Source organism: Salvelinus alpinus, chromosome 25 (genome assembly GCF_045679555.1).
Source record: "Salvelinus alpinus chromosome 25, SLU_Salpinus.1, whole genome shotgun sequence".
In the NCBI taxonomy this organism is placed as follows: domain Eukaryota; kingdom Metazoa; phylum Chordata; class Actinopteri; order Salmoniformes; family Salmonidae; genus Salvelinus; species Salvelinus alpinus.
Window position 1 is genome coordinate 44884273 of NC_092110.1, and position 20550 is coordinate 44904822.

Below are 20550 nucleotides of genomic sequence, written 5' to 3' on the forward strand. Positions count from 1 at the left end.
CAGGATGGTAAGTTACTACGTAACCTGCTGGGAGCTTGTACACAGGATGGTAAGTTACAACATAACCTGCTGGGAGCTTGTACACAGGATGGTAGGATACAACATAACCTGCTGGGAGCTTGTACACAGGATGGTAAGTTACTACATAACCTGCTGGGAGCTTGTACACAGGATGGTAAGTTACAACATAACCTGCTGGGAGCTTGTACACAGGATGGTAAGTTACAACATAACCTGCTGGGAGCTTGTACACAGGATGGTAAGTTACTACGTAACCTGCTGGGAGCTTGTACACAGGATGGTAAGTTACTACATAACCTGCTGGGAGCTTGTACACAGGATGGTAGGTTACAACATAACCTGCTGGGAGCTTGTACACAGGATGGTAAGTTACAACATAACCTGCTGGGAGCTTGTACACAGGATGGTAAGTTACAACATAACCTGCTGGGAGCTTGTACACAGGATGGTAAGTTACTACATAACCTGCTGGGAGCTTGTACACAGGATGGTAAGTTACTACATAACCTGCTGGGAGCAGGATGGTAAGTTACAACATAACCTGCTGGGAGCTTGTACACAGGATGGTAAGTTACTACATAACCTGCTGGGAGCTTGTACACAGGATGGTAAGTTACTACATAACCTGCTGGGAGCTTGTACACAGGATGGTAAGTTACAACATAACCTGCTGGGAGCATGTACACAGGATGGTAAGTTACTACATAACCTGCTGGGAGCTTGTACACAGGATGGTAAGTTACTACATAACCTGCTGGGAGCTTGTACACAGGATGGTAAGTTACAACATAACCTGCTGGGAGCTTGTACACAGGATGGTAAGTTACAACATAACCTGCTGGGAGCTTGTACACAGGATGGTAAGTTACTACATAACCTGCTGGGAGCTGGTACACAGGATGGTAAGTTACTACATAACCTGCTGGGAGCTTGTTCACAGGATGGTAAGTTACAACATAACCTGCTGGGAGCTTGTACACAGGATGGTAAGTTACAACATAACCTGCTGGGAGCTTGTACACAGGATGGTAAGTTACTACATAACCTGCTGGGAGCTTGTACACAGGATGGTAAGTTACTACATAACCTGCTGGGAGCTTGTACACAGGATGGTAAGTTACAACATAACCTGCTGGGAGCTTGTACACAGGATGGTAAGTTACAACATAACCTGCTGGGAGCTTGTACACAGGATGGTAAGTTACTACATAACCTGCTGGGAGCTTGTACACAGGATGGTAAGTTACAACATAACCTGCTGGGAGCTTGTACACAGGATGGTAAGTTACAACATAACCTGCTGGGAGCTTGTTCACAGGATGGTAAGTTACTACATAACCTGCTGGGAGCTTGTACACAGGATGGTAAGTTACTACGTAACCTGCTGTGAGCATGATGGTAAGTTACTACATAACCTGCTGGGAGCAGGATGGTAAGTTACAACATAACCTGCTGGGAGCTTGTACACAGGATGGTAAGTTACTACATAACCTGTTGGGAGCTTGTACACAGGATGGTAAGTTACTACATAACCTGCTGGGAGCTTGTACACAGGATGGTAAGTTACAACATAACCTGCTGGGAGCTTGTACACAGGATGGTAAGTTACAACATAACCTGCTGGGAGCAGGATGGTAAGTTACAACATAACCTGCTGGGAGCTTGTACACCGGATGGTAAGTTACTACGTAACCTGCTGGGAGCTTGTTCACAGGATGGTGAGCTACTACATAACCTGCTGGGAGCTTGTACATAGGATGGTAAGTTACAACATAACCTGCTGGGAGCTTGTACACAGGATGGTAAGTTACTACATAACCTGCTGGGAGCTTGTACACAGGATGGTAAGTTACTACATAACCTGCTGGGAGCTTGTACACAGGATGGTAAGTTACTACATAACCTGCTGGGAGCTTGTACACAGGATGGTAAGTTACTACATAACCTGTTGGGAGCTTGTACACAGGATGGTAAGTTACTACGTAACCTGCTGGGAGCTTGTACACAGGATGGTAAGTTACAACATAACCTGTTGGGAGCTTGTACACAGGATGGTAAGTTACTACGTAACCTGCTGGGAGCTTGTACACAGGATGGTAAGTTACAACATAACCTGCTGGGAGCTTGTACACAGGATGGTAAGTTACAACATAACCTGCTGGGAGCTTGTTCACAGGATGGTAAGTTACAACATAACCTGCTGGGAGCTTGTACACAGGATGGTAAGTTACAACATAACCTGTTGGGAGCTTGTACACAGGATGGTAAGTTACTACGTAACCTGCTGGGAGCTTGTACACAGGATGGTAGGTTACAACATAACCTGCTGGGAGCTTGTACACAGGATGGTAAGTTACAACATAACCTGTTGGGAGCTTGTACACAGGATGGTAAGTTACTACGTAACCTGCTGGGAGCAGGATGGTAAGTTACAACATAACCTGCTGTGAGCTTGTACACAGGATGGTAAGTTACTACATAACCTGCTGGGAGCAGGATGGTAAGTTACAACATAACCTGCTGGGAGCTTGTACACAGGATGGTAAGTTACTACGTAACCTGCTGGGAGCTTGTACACAGGATGGTAAGTTACTACGTAACCTGCTGGGAGCTTGTACACAGGATGGTAAGTTACAACATGACCTGCTGGGAGCTTGTACACAGGATGGTAAGTTACTACGTAACCTGCTGGGAGCTTGTACACAGGATGGTAAGTTACAACATAACCTGCTGGGAGCTTGTACACAGGATGGTAAGTTACAACATAACCTGCTGGGAGCTTGTACACAGGATGGCAAGTTACTACATAACCTGCTGGGAGCTTGTACACAGGATGGTAAGTTACAACATAACCTGCTGGGAGCTTGTACACAGGATGGTAAGTTACTACATAACCTGCTGGGAGCTTGTACACAGGATGGTAAGTTACAACATAACCTGCTGTGAGCTGGTACACCGGATGGTAAGTTACAACATAACCTGCTGGGAGCTTGTACACAGGATGGTAAGTTACAACATAACCTGTTGGGAGCTTGTACACAGGATGGTAAATTACTACGTAACCTGCTGGGAGCAGGATGGTAAGTTACAACATAACCTGCTGGGAGCTTGTACACAGGATGGTAAGTTACTACATAACCTGCTGGGAGCAGGATGGTAAGTTACTACATAACCTGCTGGGAGCTTGTACACAGGATGGTAAGTTACAACATAACCTGCTGGGAGCTTGTTCACAGGATGGTAAGTTACTACATAACCTGCTGGGAGCTTGTACACAGGATGGTAAGTTACAACATAACCTGCTGGGAGCTTGTTCACAGGATGGTAAGTTACTACATAACCTGCTGGGAGCTTGTACACAGGATGGTAAGTTACTACATAACCTGCTGGGAGCTTGTACACAGGATGGTAAGTTACAACATAACCTGCTGGGAGCTTGTTCACAGGATGGTAAGTTACTACATAACCTGCTGGGAGCTGGTACACAGGATGGTAAGTTACAACATAACCTGCTGGGAGCTTGTACACAGGATGGTAAGTTACTACGTAACCTGCTGTGAGCAGGATGGTAAGTTACAACATAACCTGCTGGGAGCTTGTACACAGGATGGTAAGTTACTACATAACCTGTTGGGAGCTTGTACACAGGATGGTAAGTTACTACATAACCTGCTGGGAGCTTGCTCACAGGATGGTAAGTTACTACATAACCTGCTGGGAGCTTGTACACAGGATGGTAAGTTACTACATAACCTGCTGGGAGCTTGTACACAGGATGGTAAGTTACTACATAACCTGCTGGGAGCTTGTACACAGGATGGTAGGTTACAACATAACCTGCTGGGAGCAGGATGGTAAGTTACTACATAACCTGCTGGGAGCTTGTACACAGGATGGTAAGTTACAACATAACCTGCTGGGAGCTTGTACACAGGATGGTAAGTTACAACATAACCTGTTGGGAGCTTGTACACAGGATGGTAAGTTACAACATAACCTGCTGGGAGCTTGTACACAGGATGGTAAGTTACAACATAACCTGCTGGGAGCTTGTACACAGGATGGTAAGTTACAACATAACCTGCTGGGAGCAGGATGGTAAGTTACAACATAACCTGCTGGGAGCTTGTACACAGGATGGTAAGTTACAACATAACCTGCTGGGAGCAGGATGGTAAGTTACAACATAACCTGTTGGGAGCTTGTACACAGGATGGTAAGTTACTACATAACCTGCTGGGAGCTTGTACACAGGATGGTAAGTTACTACATGACCTGCTGTGAGCTTGTACACAGGATGGTAAGTTACTACATAACCTGCTGGGAGATGGTTCACAGGATGGTGAGTTACTACATAACCTGCTGGGAGCTTGTACATAGGATGGTAAGTTACAACATAACCTGCTGGGAGCTTGTACACAGGATGGTAAGTTACTACATAACCTGCTGGGAGCTTGTACACAGGATGGTAAGTTACTACATAACCTGCTGGGAGCTTGTTCACAGGATGGTAAGTTACTACATAACCTGTTGGGAGCTTGTACACAGGATGGTAAGTTACTACATAACCTGCTGGGAGCTTGTACACAGGATGGTAAGTTACTACATAACCTGCTGGGAGCTTGTACACAGGATGGTAAGTTACTACATAACCTGCTGGGAGCTTGTACACAGGATGGTAAGTTACTACATAACCTGTTGGGAGCTTGTACACAGGATGGTAAGTTACTACATAACCTGTTGGGAGCTTGTTCACAGGATGGTAAGTTACTACATAACCTGCTGGGAGCTTGTTCACAGGATGGTAAGTTACTACGTAACCTGCTGGGAGCTTGTTCACAGGATGGTAAGTTACTACATAACCTGCTGGGAGCTTGTACACAGGATGGTAAGTTACAACATAACCTGCTGGGAGCTTGTTCACAGGATGGTAAGTTACTACGTAACCTGCTGGGAGCTTGTACACAGGATGGTAAGTTACAACATAACCTGTTGGGAGCTTGTACACAGGATGGTAAGTTACTACGTAACCTGCTGGGAGCAGGATGGTAAGTTACAACATAACCTGCTGGGAGCTTGTACACAGGATGGTAAGTTACAACATAACCTGCTGGGAGCTTGTACACAGGATGGTAAGTTACAACATAACCTGCTGGGAGCTTGTTCACAGGATGGTAAGTTACTACATAACCTGCTGGGAGCTTGTACACAGGATGGTAAGTTACAACATAACCTGTTGGGAGCTTGTACACAGGATGGTAAGTTACTACGTAACCTGCTGGGAGCAGGATGGTAAGTTACAACATAACCTGCTGGGAGCTTGTACACAGGATGGTAAGTTACAACATAACCTGCTGGGAGCTTGTACACAGGATGGTAAGTTACAACATAACCTGCTGGGAGCTTGTTCACAGGATGGTAAGTTACTACATAACCTGCTGGGAGCTTGTACACAGGATGGTAAGTTACTACATAACCTGCTGGGAGCTTGTACACAGGATGGTAGGTTACAACATAACCTGCTGGGAGCTTGTACACAGGATGGTAAGTTACAACATAACCTGTTGGGAGCTTGTACACAGGATGGTAAGTTACTACGTAACCTGCTGGGAGCAGGATGGTAAGTTACAACATAACCTGCTGGGAGCTTGTACACAGGATGGTAAGTTACAACATAACCTGCTGGGAGCTTGTACACAGGATGGTAAGTTACTACATAACCTGCTGGGAGCTTGTACACAGGATGGTAAGTTACTACGTAACCTGCTGGGAGCTTGTACACAGGATGGTAAGTTACTACATAACCTGCTGGGAGCTTGTACACAGGATGGTAAGTTACTACATAACCTGCTGGGAGCTTGTACACAGGATGGTAAGTTACTACATAACCTGCTGGGAGCTTGTACACAGGATGGTAAGTTACTACGTAACCTGCTGCGAGCTTGTACACAGGATGGTAAGTTACTACATAACCTGCTGGGAGCTTGTACACAGGATGGTAAGTTACTACATAACCTGCTGGGAGCTTGTACACAGGATGGTAAGTTACTACGTAACCTGCTGGGAGCTTGTACACAGGATGGTAAGTTACTACATAACCTGCTGGGAGCTTGTACACAGGATGGTAAGTTACAACATAACCTGTTGGGAGCTTGTACACAGGATGGTAAGTTACTACGTAACCTGCTGGGAGCAGGATGGTAAGTTACTACATAACCTGCTGGGAGCTTGTACACAGGATGGTAAGTTACAACATAACCTGCTGGGAGCTTGTACACAGGATGGTAAGTTACTACGTAACCTGCTGGGAGCTTGTACACAGGATGGTAAGTTACTACATAACCTGCTGGGAGCTTGTACACAGGATGGTAAGTTACAACATAACCTGCTGTGAGCTTGTACACAGGATGGTAAGTTACTACGTAACCTGCTGGGAGCTTGTACACAGGATGGTAAGTTACTACATAACCTGCTGGGAGCAGGATGGTAAGTTACAACATAACCTGCTGGGAGCTTGTACACAGGATGGTAAGTTACAACATAACCTGCTGGGAGCTTGTACACAGGATGGTAAGTTACTACATAACCTGCTGGGAGCTTGTACACAGGATGGTAAGTTACTACGTAACCTGCTGGGAGCTGGTACACAGGATGGTAAGTTACAACATAACCTGCTGGGAGCTTGTACACAGGATGGTAAGTTACTACATAACCTGCTGGGAGCTTGTACATAGGATGGTAAGTTACAACATAACCTGCTGGGAGCTTGTACACAGGATGGTAAGTTACTACATAACCTGCTGGGAGCTTGTACACAGGATGGTAAGTTACTACATAACCTGCTGGGAGCTTGTACACAGGATGGTAAGTTACTACGTAACCTGCTGGGAGCTTGTACACAGGATGGTAAGTTACTACATAACCTGCTGGGAGCTTGTACACAGGATGGTAAGTTACAACACACCGTGTAAACATTCACAGTGCAGGGTGGGAAAAGTATTTGATCCATTAGATTTAATAACTGGTTGACCGTCCTTTGGCAGCAATAACCTCAACCAAACATTTTCTGTAGTTTCATTAATTTTATTTCACCTTTATTTAACCAGGTAGGCCAGTTTAGAATAAGTTCTCATTTACAACTGCGACCTGGCCAAGATAAAGCAAAGCAGTGCAACAAAAACAACAATGGGATAAACAAATGTACAGTCAATAACATAATATAAAAGTATATGTATAGTGTGTGCAAATGTCGTAAAATTAGGGAGGTAAGGCAATAAATAGGCCATAGAGGCAAAATAATTACAATTTAGCATTGACACTGGAATGATAGCTGTGCAGATGATGATGTGCAAGTAGAGATACTGGGGTGCAAAAGAGCAACAAAAAATAATAACAGTATGGGGATGAGGTAGTTGGATGTGCTAATTACAGATGGGCTGTGTACAGGTACAGTGATCGGTTAGCTGCTCTGACAGCTGATGCTTAAAGTTAGAGATTCATCCCTTTAATTCATCCCAAAGGTGTTCGATGAGGTTGAGGTCAGGGCTCTGTGCAGGCCAGTCAAGTTCTTCCACACCGATCTCGACAAACCGTTTCTGTATGGACCTCGCTTTGTGCATGGGGGCATTGTCATGCTGAAACAGGAAATGGCCTTCACCAAACTATTGCCACAAAGTTGGAAGAACAGAATCGTCAAGAATGTCATTGTATGCTGTAGTGTTAAGATTTTCCTTCACTGGAATTAAGGGCCCTAGCCCGAACCATGAAAACCAGCCCCAGACCATTATTCTTCCTCCACCAAACTTTACACTTGGCACTATGCATTCGGGCAGGTATCCGCCAATCCCAGATTTGTGAAGCGTGATTCATCACTCTAGAGAATGTGTTTCCACTGCTCCAGAGCCCAATGGCAGCAAGCTTTACACCACTCCAGCCAACGCTTGGCATTGAGAATGGTGATCTTAGGCTTGTGTGCGGCTGCTCGGCCATGGAAACCCATTTCATGACACTACCAACAGCACTCACAGTTGACCGGGGCAGCTCTTGCAGGTCAGAAATTTTACGAACTGACTTGTTGGAAAGGTGGCATCCTATGACGGTGCCACGTTGAAAGTCACTGAGCACTTCAGTAAAACCATTCTACTGCTAATGTTTGTCTACTGCCTCTGATCTGGAGGACTCACTAAACAGAGAACACGTGGTCATCCCCACTGCCTCTGATCTGGAGGACTCACTAATTACAAATGCTTCGTTTGTAAATGATGTCTGAGTGTTGGAGGGTGCCCCTGGCTATCCGTCAATAAATAAGAACAAGAGCATGTTGCCGTCTGCTTTACAGTGCCTTCGGAAAGTATTGACTTTGTCCACATTTTGTTACGTTACAGCTTTATGTTGTCATCAATAAACATACAAGTACTGATCTGAATACCGAATACTTGACTCTGAATACTTTCCGAAGACACTGTATATAAGGAATTTGAAATTATTCATACTTTTACTCTCTATACTTAAGTATATTTTAGGAATTACATTTACTTTTGATACTTAAGTATATTTAAAACTAAATACTTTTAGACTTTTACTCAAATAGTATTTTACTGGGTGACTTTCACTTTTACTTGAGTCATTTTCTATTAAGGTATCTTTCCTTTTACTCAAGTATGACAATTGAGTACTTTTTCCACCACTGTCTGTAAGCAATGGGTGTGGTGTAAATATCAGAATCCACTAATTTGAAGGGGTGTCCACATACTTTTGTATATATATTGTATCTATATTATATATTCCCCAGGTCCCCTGTACGTGCTGGTGGAGTACAGGGTTTAGGTATAAAGTATAAATACAGTATATATATTGTATTCATATTATATATTCTCCAGGTCCCCTGTACGTGCTGGTGGAGTACAGGGTTTAGGTATAAAGTATAAATACAGTATATATATATTATATATTCCCCAGGTCCCCTGTACGTGCTGGTGGAGTACAGGGTTTAGGTATAAAGTATAAATACAGTATATATATATTATATATTCCCCAGGTCCCCTGTATGTGCTGGTGGAGTACGCGTCTAAAGGGAACCTGAGGGAGTACCTGAGAGCCCGTCGGCCCCCGGGGACGGACTACTCCTTCGACACCTGTAAGATCCCTGACGAGCAGCTCACCTTTAAAGACCTGGTGTCCTGTGCCTACCAGGTGGCCCGCGGCATGGAGTATCTGGCCTCACAGAAGGTGGGTGGCATACTGGGCATAGTACGGTTGCAAAAAAACTTTTCCCAATTCATAGATTTTCCAGAAATCCTGGTAGGAGGATTCCAGAAATCCTGGTTATTCCCTCCTGGTTCCGTCGAATCTTCCAACCAGGATTTCTGGAAAACCTTGGAATTTTTTTAAAGTTTGTGGAAATTTGCAACCCATCACATGATTGGTTACTCTGAGAGTACCTCATTTTGATATTGGCTGCGGCCTTAGGCCCTATGGTGCTAACCTTAGGCAGTATTGAGTAGCTTGGATGAAAAGGTGCCCAGAGTAAACTGCCTGCTACTCAGGCTAATATATGCATATTATTAGTGGATTTGGATAGAAAACACTCTGAAGTTTCTAAAACCGTTTGAATGATGTCTGTGAGTATAACAGAACTCATATGGCAGGCAAAAACCTGAGAAAAAATCCAACCAGGAAGTGGGAAATCTGAGGTTTGTAGGTTTGCCTATCCAATATACAGTGGGATATTGGTCCTTTTGCACTTCCTACGGCTTCCACTAGATGTCAACAGTCTTTGAAACCTTGTTTGATGCTTCTACTGTGAGGAATGAGGGAAGGAGAGCTCTTTGAGTCAGGTGTCTGGCACGAGCTGAACATGCGCGGTCACGTGAGTAAGGAATGCCCAGTGGAATTATAGTATGATAGTTAAGGAATGCCCAGTGGAATTAGAGTATGATAGTTAAGGAATGCCCAGTGGAATTAGAGTATGATAGTTAAGGAATGCCCAGTGGAATTAGAGTATGATAGTTAAGGAATGCCCAGTGGAATTATAGTATGATAGTTAAGGAATGCCCAGTGGAATTAGAGTATGATAGTTAAGGAGTGCCCAGTGGAATTAGAGTATGATAGTTAAGGAATGCCCAGTGGAATTATAGTATGATAGCTAAGGAGATGGAGAAAATTCTGACATTTGATTGCAAATATGCAGAGGGAGACGAAAAGAGAACACGGCTCCGGATTACATCGTCAAACTAAGCGTCCATCCATGTATACGGAGTCTAGCTAGCTACATTTTCAGGTATTACACATTTCAAATTTTGTCAGAAAGTTGTTTTTCATTTGAATTCTGGAAGTAGCTAGCAAGCTAGCCAACGCTAGCCAGTTAGCTTGGGTGCTTGACTGATGTTGTTAGGTCAGCCAGAGCATCCAGTGTGTGCTTCAAGAGCGAAACGCTCTGAATTTACGAACGGCCAATCTGACAACGCTCTGAGTTTACAAATGCCCAAAGCACACTCTGGCACTCCAGATTAAATTTACGAACACACCCGTAGTATAAACCAGCCTTTAGTCTTGAAATCTTTGGTTGTTTAGTACATATCAAATCAAGTTTATTTTATATAGCCCTTCGTACATCAGCTAATATCTCGAAGTGCTGTACAGAAACATAGCCTCACATGTAGCCTCACATGTGAATCCTTAACAAACTATAGTTTTGTCAAGTCGGTTTCCGACATCTCCTTTGTGCATGACACAAGTAATTATTCCAACAATTGTTTACAGACAGATTATTTCACTTATAATTCACTGTATCACAATTCCAGTGGGTCAGAAGTTAACATACACTAAGTTGACTGTGCCTTTAAACAGCTTGGAAAATTCCAGAAAATTATGTAATGGCTTTAGAAGCTTCTGATAGGCTAATTGACATAATTTGAGTCAATTGGAGGTGTACCTGTGGATGTATTTCAAGGCCTACCTTCAAACTCAGTGCCTCTTTGCTTGACATCATGGGAAAATCAAAAGAAATCAGCCAAGACCTCATAAAATAATACCCACAAGTCTGGTTCATCCTTGGGAGCAATTTCCAAATGCCTGAAAGTACCACGTTCATTTGTACAAGCAATAGTACGCAAGTATAAACACCATGGTACCAAGCAGCCGCCATACCACTCAGGAAGGAGATGCGTTCTGTCTCCTAGAGATAAACGTACTTTGGTGCTAAACGTGAAAATCAATACCAGAACAACAGCAATGGCCCTTGTGAAGATGCTGAAGGAAACAGGTACAAAAGTATCTATATCCACAGTAAAAATAGTACTATATCGACAAATCCTGAAAGGCCGTTCAGCAAGGAAGAAGCCACTGCTCCAAAACCACCATAAAAAAGCCAGACTAAGGTTTGCAACTGCATATGGGGACAAAGATCGTACTTTTTGGAGAAATGTCCTCTGGTCTGATGAAACAAAAATAGAACTGTTTGGCCATAATGACCATTGTTATGTTTGGAGGAAAAAGGGGGATGCTTGCAAGCCGAAGAACACCATCCCAACCGTGAAGCACGGGGGTGGCAGCATCATGTTGTGGGGGTGCTTTGCTGCAGGAGGGACTGGTGCACTTCACAAAATAGATGGCATCATGAGGAAGGACAATTATGTGGATATATTGAAGCAACATCTCAAGACATCAGTCAGGAAGTTAAAGCTTGGTCGCAAATGGGTCTTCCAAATGGACAATGATCCCAAGCATACTTCCAAAGTTGTGGAAAATGGCTTAAGGAAAGGTATTGGAGGGCCCATCACAAAGCCCTGACCTCAATCTTATAGACAATATGTGGGCAGAACTGAAAAAGTGTGTGCGAGCAAGTAGGCCTACAAACCTGACTCAGTTAAATCAGCTCTGTCAGGAGGCATGGGCTAAATTCACCCAACTTATTGTGGAAAGCTTGTAGAAGGCTACCTGACACATTTGACCCTAGTTATACAATTCAAAGACAATGCTACCAAATACTAATTGAGTGTATGTAAACTTCTGACCCACTGGGAATGTGATGAAAGAAATAAAAGCTGAAATAAATCCTTCTCTCTACTATTATTCTGACATTTCACATTCTTAAAATAAAGTGGTGATCCTAATTGACCTAAGACAGGGAATGTTTACTAGGATTAAATGTCAGGTATTGTGAAAAACTGAGTTTAAATGTATTTGGCTAAGGTAAGTCGGAAATTGACATACACCTTAGCCAAATACATTTAAACTCAGTTTTTCACAATTCCTGACATTCGTGTTCAGGTGGCAGGTAATGTCAGTTAATAAAGCCAGCTTTAATATCCACTGTGGATCATCCAGCTCTGGCTCCTCTCTTCTCTTGCTTGCCACAAATTCACGGATTTGAGGGAGGAGAGAGAGACATTTTTCCAAAACTCTCGTGGCAGAGTGAAATATGAAGTCGCCGTATTCTGTCTGGTATTCTGTCTGGTATTCTGTCAGGTAGTCTGTCTGGTATTCTGTCTGGTATTCTGTCTGGTATTCTGTCTGGTGTTCTGTCTGGTATTCTGTCTGGTATTCTGTCTGGTATTCTGTCTGGTATTCTGTCTGGTATTCTGTCTGGTATTCTGTCTGGTATTCTGTCTGGTATTCTGTCAGGTATTCTGTCAGGTAGTCTGTCAGGTATTCTGTCAGGTATTCTGTCAGGTATTCTGTATGGTATTCTGTATGGTATTCTGTATGGTATTCCTCCGGTGATTCAGTGCCCTCGCAATATTAATGTTCACCATGCGCACAACTTGCTGCATCACTTTCTCTAAGTCACACTTTGGGTTCAGCCACAAGTGCTTCCTGATGAATGATGCAATGAAACGTAACAAATTCGGGAATATCCTCTCTCTTTCTAATCAGGCCTATGACCCCTTCTCCTTCACTCGCATGTTTAGGGTGCCGTCAGTGCACACAGATGCCAGATTGGACCAGTCAATGTATCAAGGGCTTTCAGAATATCCTCTCCTCGTGTTGGTCCCTGAAGGGGCAGTAAACATAAAAGTTCCTCTCTGAACGACTCGTTTTGAGGGAAGAGGACCCAAACACATAATTGGGCAATGTCACTTACATCAGTGCTTTCGGCAAGCGCAATACTAAAAACACGGCGCCAAGGATATGTCAGTAATCAGATGCTTAGCGATGTCCTCGTCGATGTTTTCTATGTGTCTTGTTATGGTCGAGTCTGAGAGTTGCAGTCCCTTAATTTGCTTTAAAAAAGCTTCCTTGTTTGGCTGAGGCCAAAAAACATTCTTTGACAGTCTCAGCATCTGTGAAGGCCTTCTTGTTTCTTGCTAGTATCCAAGCAATGTCATATGTTGCCTCTGTGGTTTTCTCTGCAACAGTGCTAGATCTGTCCATTTGTTGTTGTCCTTTGAGATGCGCTATTTTGTTGTTTCTGAGGTTGCTTTGTGGCGGATATGTTTTGTCAAAGTGGGCATGGTGTGACTGGAAATGTTGCTTTAAATTTGCTCGTTTTAAACATGTTGACTGCCTTCTGGCAAATAAGACCCATCATGCAGTACAACAAAATACTTGTCTGTCCATTTCTCTTGGAACTTTCTGTGTTCTTCCTGAATCAACCGTATCCTTCTCTTAGCCACGTTAGCCACGTTAGCCACGTTAGCTTGCTGCATTTCCCCACCACCATCTTCCTGATTTTCCTGGTTCTCCAGTGGTTGTTCGTTCATAGCTGTCACGTTGTTCTCCAGCTCTTCCCCCTCAATTTCGTTGTCAATAGATGTACGTTTCTTTTTTACAATAAATGAATCCATGTCGACCAGACTGCAAAATTAGCTAGAAGCAAACTGATATGATAGCTGAGCAGTTGCGTTCTATTTACACAAACTTTCCATTTTGGGATTCTGTTAAACAGCTGCGCTATACTGCCATCTATCTGCCGTCCAGGGAACAATAGATATATTCAATGAAGTGATTCAGGCCTGCATTAAACACATTGGAATTAAATTGTATTTGTTATGTATTCTGAAAAAACAATAGGAAAATCACTGCGAGCCACAAATTAATGCAGCCGGCTGGCCGCGCAATGAGTACCACTGATCTATACAGTATAATACAGCCCAGTGTGTTGGTCTATACAGTATAATACAGCCCAGTGTGTTGGTCTATACAGTATAATACAGTCCAGTGTGTTGGTCTATACAGTATAATACAGCCCAGTGTGTTGGTCTATACAGTATAATACAGCCCAGTGTGTTGGTCTATACAGTATAATACAGCCCAGTGTATTGGTCTATACAGTAAAATACAGTCCAGTGTGTTGGTCTATACAGTATAATACAGTCCAGTGTGTTGGTCTATACAGTATAATACAGCCCAGTGTGTTGGTCTATACAGTATAATACAGCCCAGTGTGTTGGTCTATACAGTATAATACAGCCCAGTGTGTTGGTCTATACAGTATAATACAGCCCAGTGTGTTGGTCTATACAGTATAATACAGTCCAGTGTGTTGGTCTATACAGTATAATACAGTCCAGTGTGTTGGTCTATACAGTATAATACAGCCCAGTGTGTTGGTCTATACAGTATAATACAGTCCAGTGTGTTGGTCTATACAGTATAATACAGTCCAGTGTGTTGGTCTATACAGTATAATACAGTCCAGTGTATTGGTCTATACAGTATAATACAGTCCAGTGTGTTGGTCTATACAGTATAATACAGTCCAGTGTGTTGGTCTATACAGTATAATACAGCCCAGTGTGTTGGTCTATACAGTATAATACAGTCCAGTGTGTTGGTCTATACAGTATAATACAGTCCAGTGTGTTGGTCTATACAGTATAATACAGCCCAGTGTGTTGGTCTATACAGTATAATACAGTCCAGTGTGTTGGTCTATACAGTATAATACAGCCCAGTGTGTTGGTCTATACAGTATAATACCGTCCAGTGTGTTGGTCTATACAGTATAATACAGCCCAGTGTGTTGGTCTATACAGTATAATACAGTCCAGTGTGTTGGTCTATACAGTATAATACAGTCCAGTGTGTTGGTCTATACAGTATAATACAGTCCAGTGTATTGGTCTATACAGTATAATACAGTCCAGTGTGTTGGTCTATACAGTATAATACAGTCCAGTGTGTTGGTCTATACAGTATAATACAGTCCAGTGTGTTGGTCTATACAGTATAATACAGTCCAGTGTGTTGGTCTATACAGTATAATACAGTCCAGTGTGTTGGTCTATACAGTATAATACAGTCCAGTGTGTTGGTCTATACAGTATAATACAGTCCAGTGTATTGGTCTATACAGTATAATACAGTCCAGTGTGTTGGTCTATACAGTATAATACAGTCCAGTGTGTTGGTCTATACAGTATAATACAGCCCAGTGTGTTGGTCTATACAGTATAATACAGTCCAGTGTGTTGGTCTATACAGTATAATACAGTCCAGTGTGTTGGTCTATACAGTATAATACAGCCCAGTGTGTTGGTCTATACAGTATAATACAGTCCAGTGTGTTGGTCTATACAGTATAATACAGCCCAGTGTGTTGGTCTATACAGTATAATACCGTCCAGTGTGTTGGTCTATACAGTATAATACAGCCCAGTGTGTTGGTCTATACAGTATAATACAGTCCAGTGTGTTGGTCTATACAGTATAATACAGTCCAGTGTGTTGGTCTATACAGTATAATACAGTCCAGTGTATTGGTCTATACAGTATAATACAGTCCAGTGTGTTGGTCTATACAGTATAATACAGTCCAGTGTGTTGGTCTATACAGTATAATACAGCCCAGTGTGTTGGTCTATACAGTATAATACAGTCCAGTGTGTTGGTCTATACAGTATAATACAGTCCAGTGTGTTGGTCTATACAGTATAATACAGCCCAGTGTGTTGGTCTATACAGTATAATACAGCCCAGTGTGTTGGTCTATACAGTATAATACAGCCCAGTGTGTTGGTCTATACAGTATAATACAGTCCAGTGTGTTGGTCTATACAGTATAATACAGTCCAGTGTGTTGGTCTATACAGTATAATACAGTCCAGTGTATTGGTCTATACAGTATAATACAGTCCAGTGTGTTGGTCTATACAGTATAATACAGTCCAGTGTGTTGGTCTATACAGTATAATACAGCCCAGTGTGTTGGTCTATACAGTATAATACAGCCCAGTGTGTTGGTCTATACAGTATAATACAGTCCAGTGTGTTGGTCTATACAGTATAATACAGTCCAGTGTGTTGGTCTATACAGTATAATACAGCCCAGTGTGTTGGTCTATACAGTATAATACAGTCCAGTGTGTTGGTCTATACAGTATAATACAGTCCAGTGTGTTGGTCTATACAGTATAATACAGTCCAGTGTGTTGGTCTATACAGTATAATACAGCCCAGTGTGTTGGTCTATACAGTATAATACAGTCCAGTGTGTTGGTCTATACAGTATAATACAGTCCAGTGTGTTGGTCTATACAGTATAATACAGCCCAGTGTATTGGTCTATACAGTATAATACAGCCCAGTGTATTGGTCTATACAGTATAATACAGTCCAGTGTGTTGGTCTATACAGTATAATACAGCCCAGTGTATTGGTCTATACAGTATAATACAGCCCAGTGTATTGGTCTATACAGTATAATACAGTCCAGTGTGTTGGTCTATACAGTATAATACAGTCCAGTGTGTTGGTCTATACAGTATAATACAGTCCAGTGTGTTGGTCTATACAGTATAATACAGTCCAGTGTGTTGGTCTATACAGTATAATACAGTCCAGTGTGTTGGTCTATACAGTATAATACAGTCCAGTGTGTTGGTCTATACAGTATAATACAGTCCAGTGTGTTGGTCTATACAGTATAATACAGTCCAGTGTGTTGGTCTATACAGTATAATACAGTCCAGTGTATTGGTCTATACAGTATAATACAGTCCAGTGTGTTGGTCTATACAGTATAATACAGCCCAGTGTGTTGGTCTATACAGTATAATACAGCCCAGTGTGTTGGTCTATACAGTATAATACAGCCCAGTGTGTTGGTCTATACAGTATAATACAGTCCAGTGTGTTGGTCTATACAGTATAATACACCCCAGTGTGTTGGTCTATACAGTATAATACAGTCCAGTGTGTTGGACTATACAGTATAATACAGCCCAGTGTGTTGGTCTATACAGTATAAAACAGCCCAGTGTATTGGTCTATACAGTATAATACAGTCCAGTGTGTTGGTCTATACAGTATAATACAGCCCAGTGTGTTGGTCTATACAGTATAAAACAGCCCAGTGTGTTGGTCTATACAGTATAATACACCCCAGTGTGTTGGTCTATACAGTATAATACAGTCCAGTGTATTGGTCTATACAGTATAATACAGTCCAGTGTGTTGGTCTATACAGTATAATACAGTCTAGTGTGTTGGTCTATACAGTATAATACAGTCCAGTGTGTTGGTCTATACAGTATAATACAGCCCAGTATGTTGGTCTATACAGTATAATACAGTCCAGTGTGTTGGTCTATACAGTATAATACAGTCCAGTGTGTTGGTCTATACAGTATAATACAGTCCAGTGTGTTGGTCTATACAGTATAATACAGACCAGTGTGTTGGTCTATACAGTATAATACAGTCCAGTGTGTTGGTCTATACAGTATAATACAGTCCAGTGTATTGGTCTATACAGTATAATACAGTCCAGTGTGTTTTAACCTGAGGTGTTGTTCCTCTTCCTCCTCAGTGTATCCATAGAGACCTGGCAGCCAGGAACGTCCTGGTAACTGAAGAAAGCGTGATGAAGATCGCAGACTTCGGTCTGGCTAGAGATGTGCACAACATAGACTACTACAAGAAGACCACCAATGTGAGTTTAAGGTGCTATATCTGTTATGGAAAATACGGTGATTGGGGGTGTGGGTGGATGTTGTATCTGTTCTGGGTAAAACATAATTTGGGGAATGTGGGTGGGCGGGATATATATTTTATGGGTAAGACAGTATTTGGGAGGCGTAGTGGGTTGGTAGGGTATATCTGTTCTGTGTGGCTGCTAGTTTAATCCGTTGTGCTGAGGTTATTGTTCTGTTGTCTGTGTGTTGTTGCAGGGTCGTCTGCCCGTGAAATGGATGGCACCAGAGGCTCTGTTCGACCGCGTCTACACGAACCAGAGTGATGTGTGAGTGGAGACAGCTGGCCGCGCATCACGCCTCCTTCCATGTAGAGAGATATGCAGGACAGGAATCTGTTTTGTAATATCATGACTTAGTCAATTAGTATCACGCCTCTGCTCCTTCCATGTAGAGAGATATGCAGGACAGGAATCTGTTTTGTAATATCATGACTTAGTCAATTAGCAGCACGCCTCTGCTCCTTCCATGTAGAGAGATATGCAGGACAGGAATCTGTTTTGTAATATCATGACTTAGTCAATTAGCATCACGCCTCTGCTCCTTCCATGTAGAGAGATATGCAGGACAGGAATCTGTTTTGTAATATCATGACTTAGTCAATTAGCAGCACGCCTCTGCTCCTTCCATGTAGAGAGATATGCAGGACAGGAATCTGTTTTGTAATATCATGACTTAGTCAATTAGCAGCACGCCTCTGCTCCTTCCATGTAGAGAGATATGCAGGACAGGAATCTGTTTTGTAATATCATGACTTAGTCAATTAGCATCACGCCTCTACCCCTTCCATGTAGAGAGATATGCAGGACAGGAATCTGTTTTGTAATATCATGACTTAGTCAATTAGCAGCACGCCTCTGCTCCTTCCATGTAGAGAGATATGCAGGACAGGAATCTGTTTTGTAATATCATGACTTAGTCAATTAGCATCAAACCTAACGTCCTGTGTGTCAATATGGATTCATTAGCTTCCCTCGCTCTCCATCTCTCTCTCAATATGTTTCCCTCTCTCTCGCTCTCCCTCTGTCTCTATCTCTGTCTCTCTCTCGTATGGCTCTCTGCCTCTTCTACCTCCCTCTCTGTCTCTCTCTCTCTCTCCCTCTGTCTGCCCCTCTGTCTCACTCTCTCTCTTTCTTTCGTCCTCTCCCTCCCTCCATCTTTTCCTCAGTATCCGTCTCTCTCTCTCTCCCTCGGTATCTGTAACTCTCAATCTCCCTTGTATCTCCCTCTCTCCCTGTCATCTGTGCTGTGTGATACTCCAGCTCCATTTTATCAGACTACCACATTCCATCCACAGTTTTTACTTTAATCTCTAAACGAGGCATCAGAGAGGTGTCACAGCCCTGTATTTTGTTGTAGCCATGTAATCCACCATCTCTTATAGAAGACACCCCCTTACATCTGAAAAATGTGCCGAAGTGGTTATGTTTGAAAAACTCTTAGGTACAAGACTGTAAACTGATAACACTTGTAATGCCCCCTATCTTATGTTCAACATTTTTCACACATCTTTCACCCCAGACTCATTCATACAAAATCTACATTTTCCATGACATACCTTGAGACCATTTAGTTTAGTCCCCAAGACATCGGATAATGATACTCACCATTTAGTCATTTAACTACCATTTAATCCTACAGCAAAACATACAAGATAAACATATCAAAACTGCTCTTTTTCAAGTGTTGAATAGAAACAATTGTAGATGGTAAATATAATTTTCCATATAGTATTTGACTATAACTTGACATGCACAATTTAAAATAATTTGTATTCAATGGCAGGTTGAGAGCACGTTTATGAAATGTCAGTCTTAGTTTCATTACCCTCATACAGAGCATTCGGAAAGTATTCAGACCCCTTTACTTTTTCCACATTTTGTTACGTTACAGCATTATTCTAAAATGGATTGAATAAAACAATTATAATCATCAATATACACACAATACCCCATAATGACAAAGGAAAAACAGGTTTTTAGAAATGTTTGTTATTTAAATACGTTTTCAGACACATTTAATAATTAAACGATACAAATGAACAAACATGAGCCGGGTACAGAACGTGAGAGAAAACAATACTACCTGATGACTGATACTACTGAGGGCTAAATGAAGGGAGAGTAATCAGGACCATGATGAAGTCCAGGTGTGTGTAACGATGGTGAGCAGGTGTGCGCAATGATGGCTGCCAGGTGTGCGTAATGTGGGTTGCCAGGACCGATGGTTAGTAGTCTTATTTCCATTGATCATCCTTGAGATATTTCTACAACTTGATTGGAGTCCACCTGTGGTAAATGAAATTGATTGGACATGATTTTGAAAGGCACATGCCAGTCTATATAAGGTCCCACAGTTGACAGTTTATGTTAGAGCAAAAACCAAGCCATGAGGTCGAAGGAATTGTCTGTAGAGCTCAGAGACAGGATTGGGTCGAGGCACAGATATGGGGAAAAGATACCAACACATTTCTGCAGCATTGAAGGTCCCCAAGAACACAGTGGCCTCCGTCATTCTTAAATAGAAGCAGTTTTGAACCTCTAAGACTCTTCCTAAAGCTGGCCACCCGGCCAAACTGAGCAATCGGGGGAGAAGGGCCTTGGTTAGGGAGGTG

General features: G+C 42.5%; 1 protein-coding gene across 1 annotated transcript in view; it reads left to right on the forward strand.

The window, feature by feature from the left end:
* Positions 1 to 20550, forward strand: part of LOC139554024 (fibroblast growth factor receptor 3-like) — a 60709-nt gene that overhangs the window by 13348 nt on the left and 26811 nt on the right. The window contains exons 4-6 of the mRNA XM_071366911.1: positions 9059 to 9249; positions 17774 to 17896; positions 18135 to 18205. Coding sequence (XP_071223012.1) covers positions 9059 to 9249; positions 17774 to 17896; positions 18135 to 18205 — 385 coding nt within the window. The remainder of the gene's footprint in view (positions 1 to 9058; positions 9250 to 17773; positions 17897 to 18134; positions 18206 to 20550) is intronic.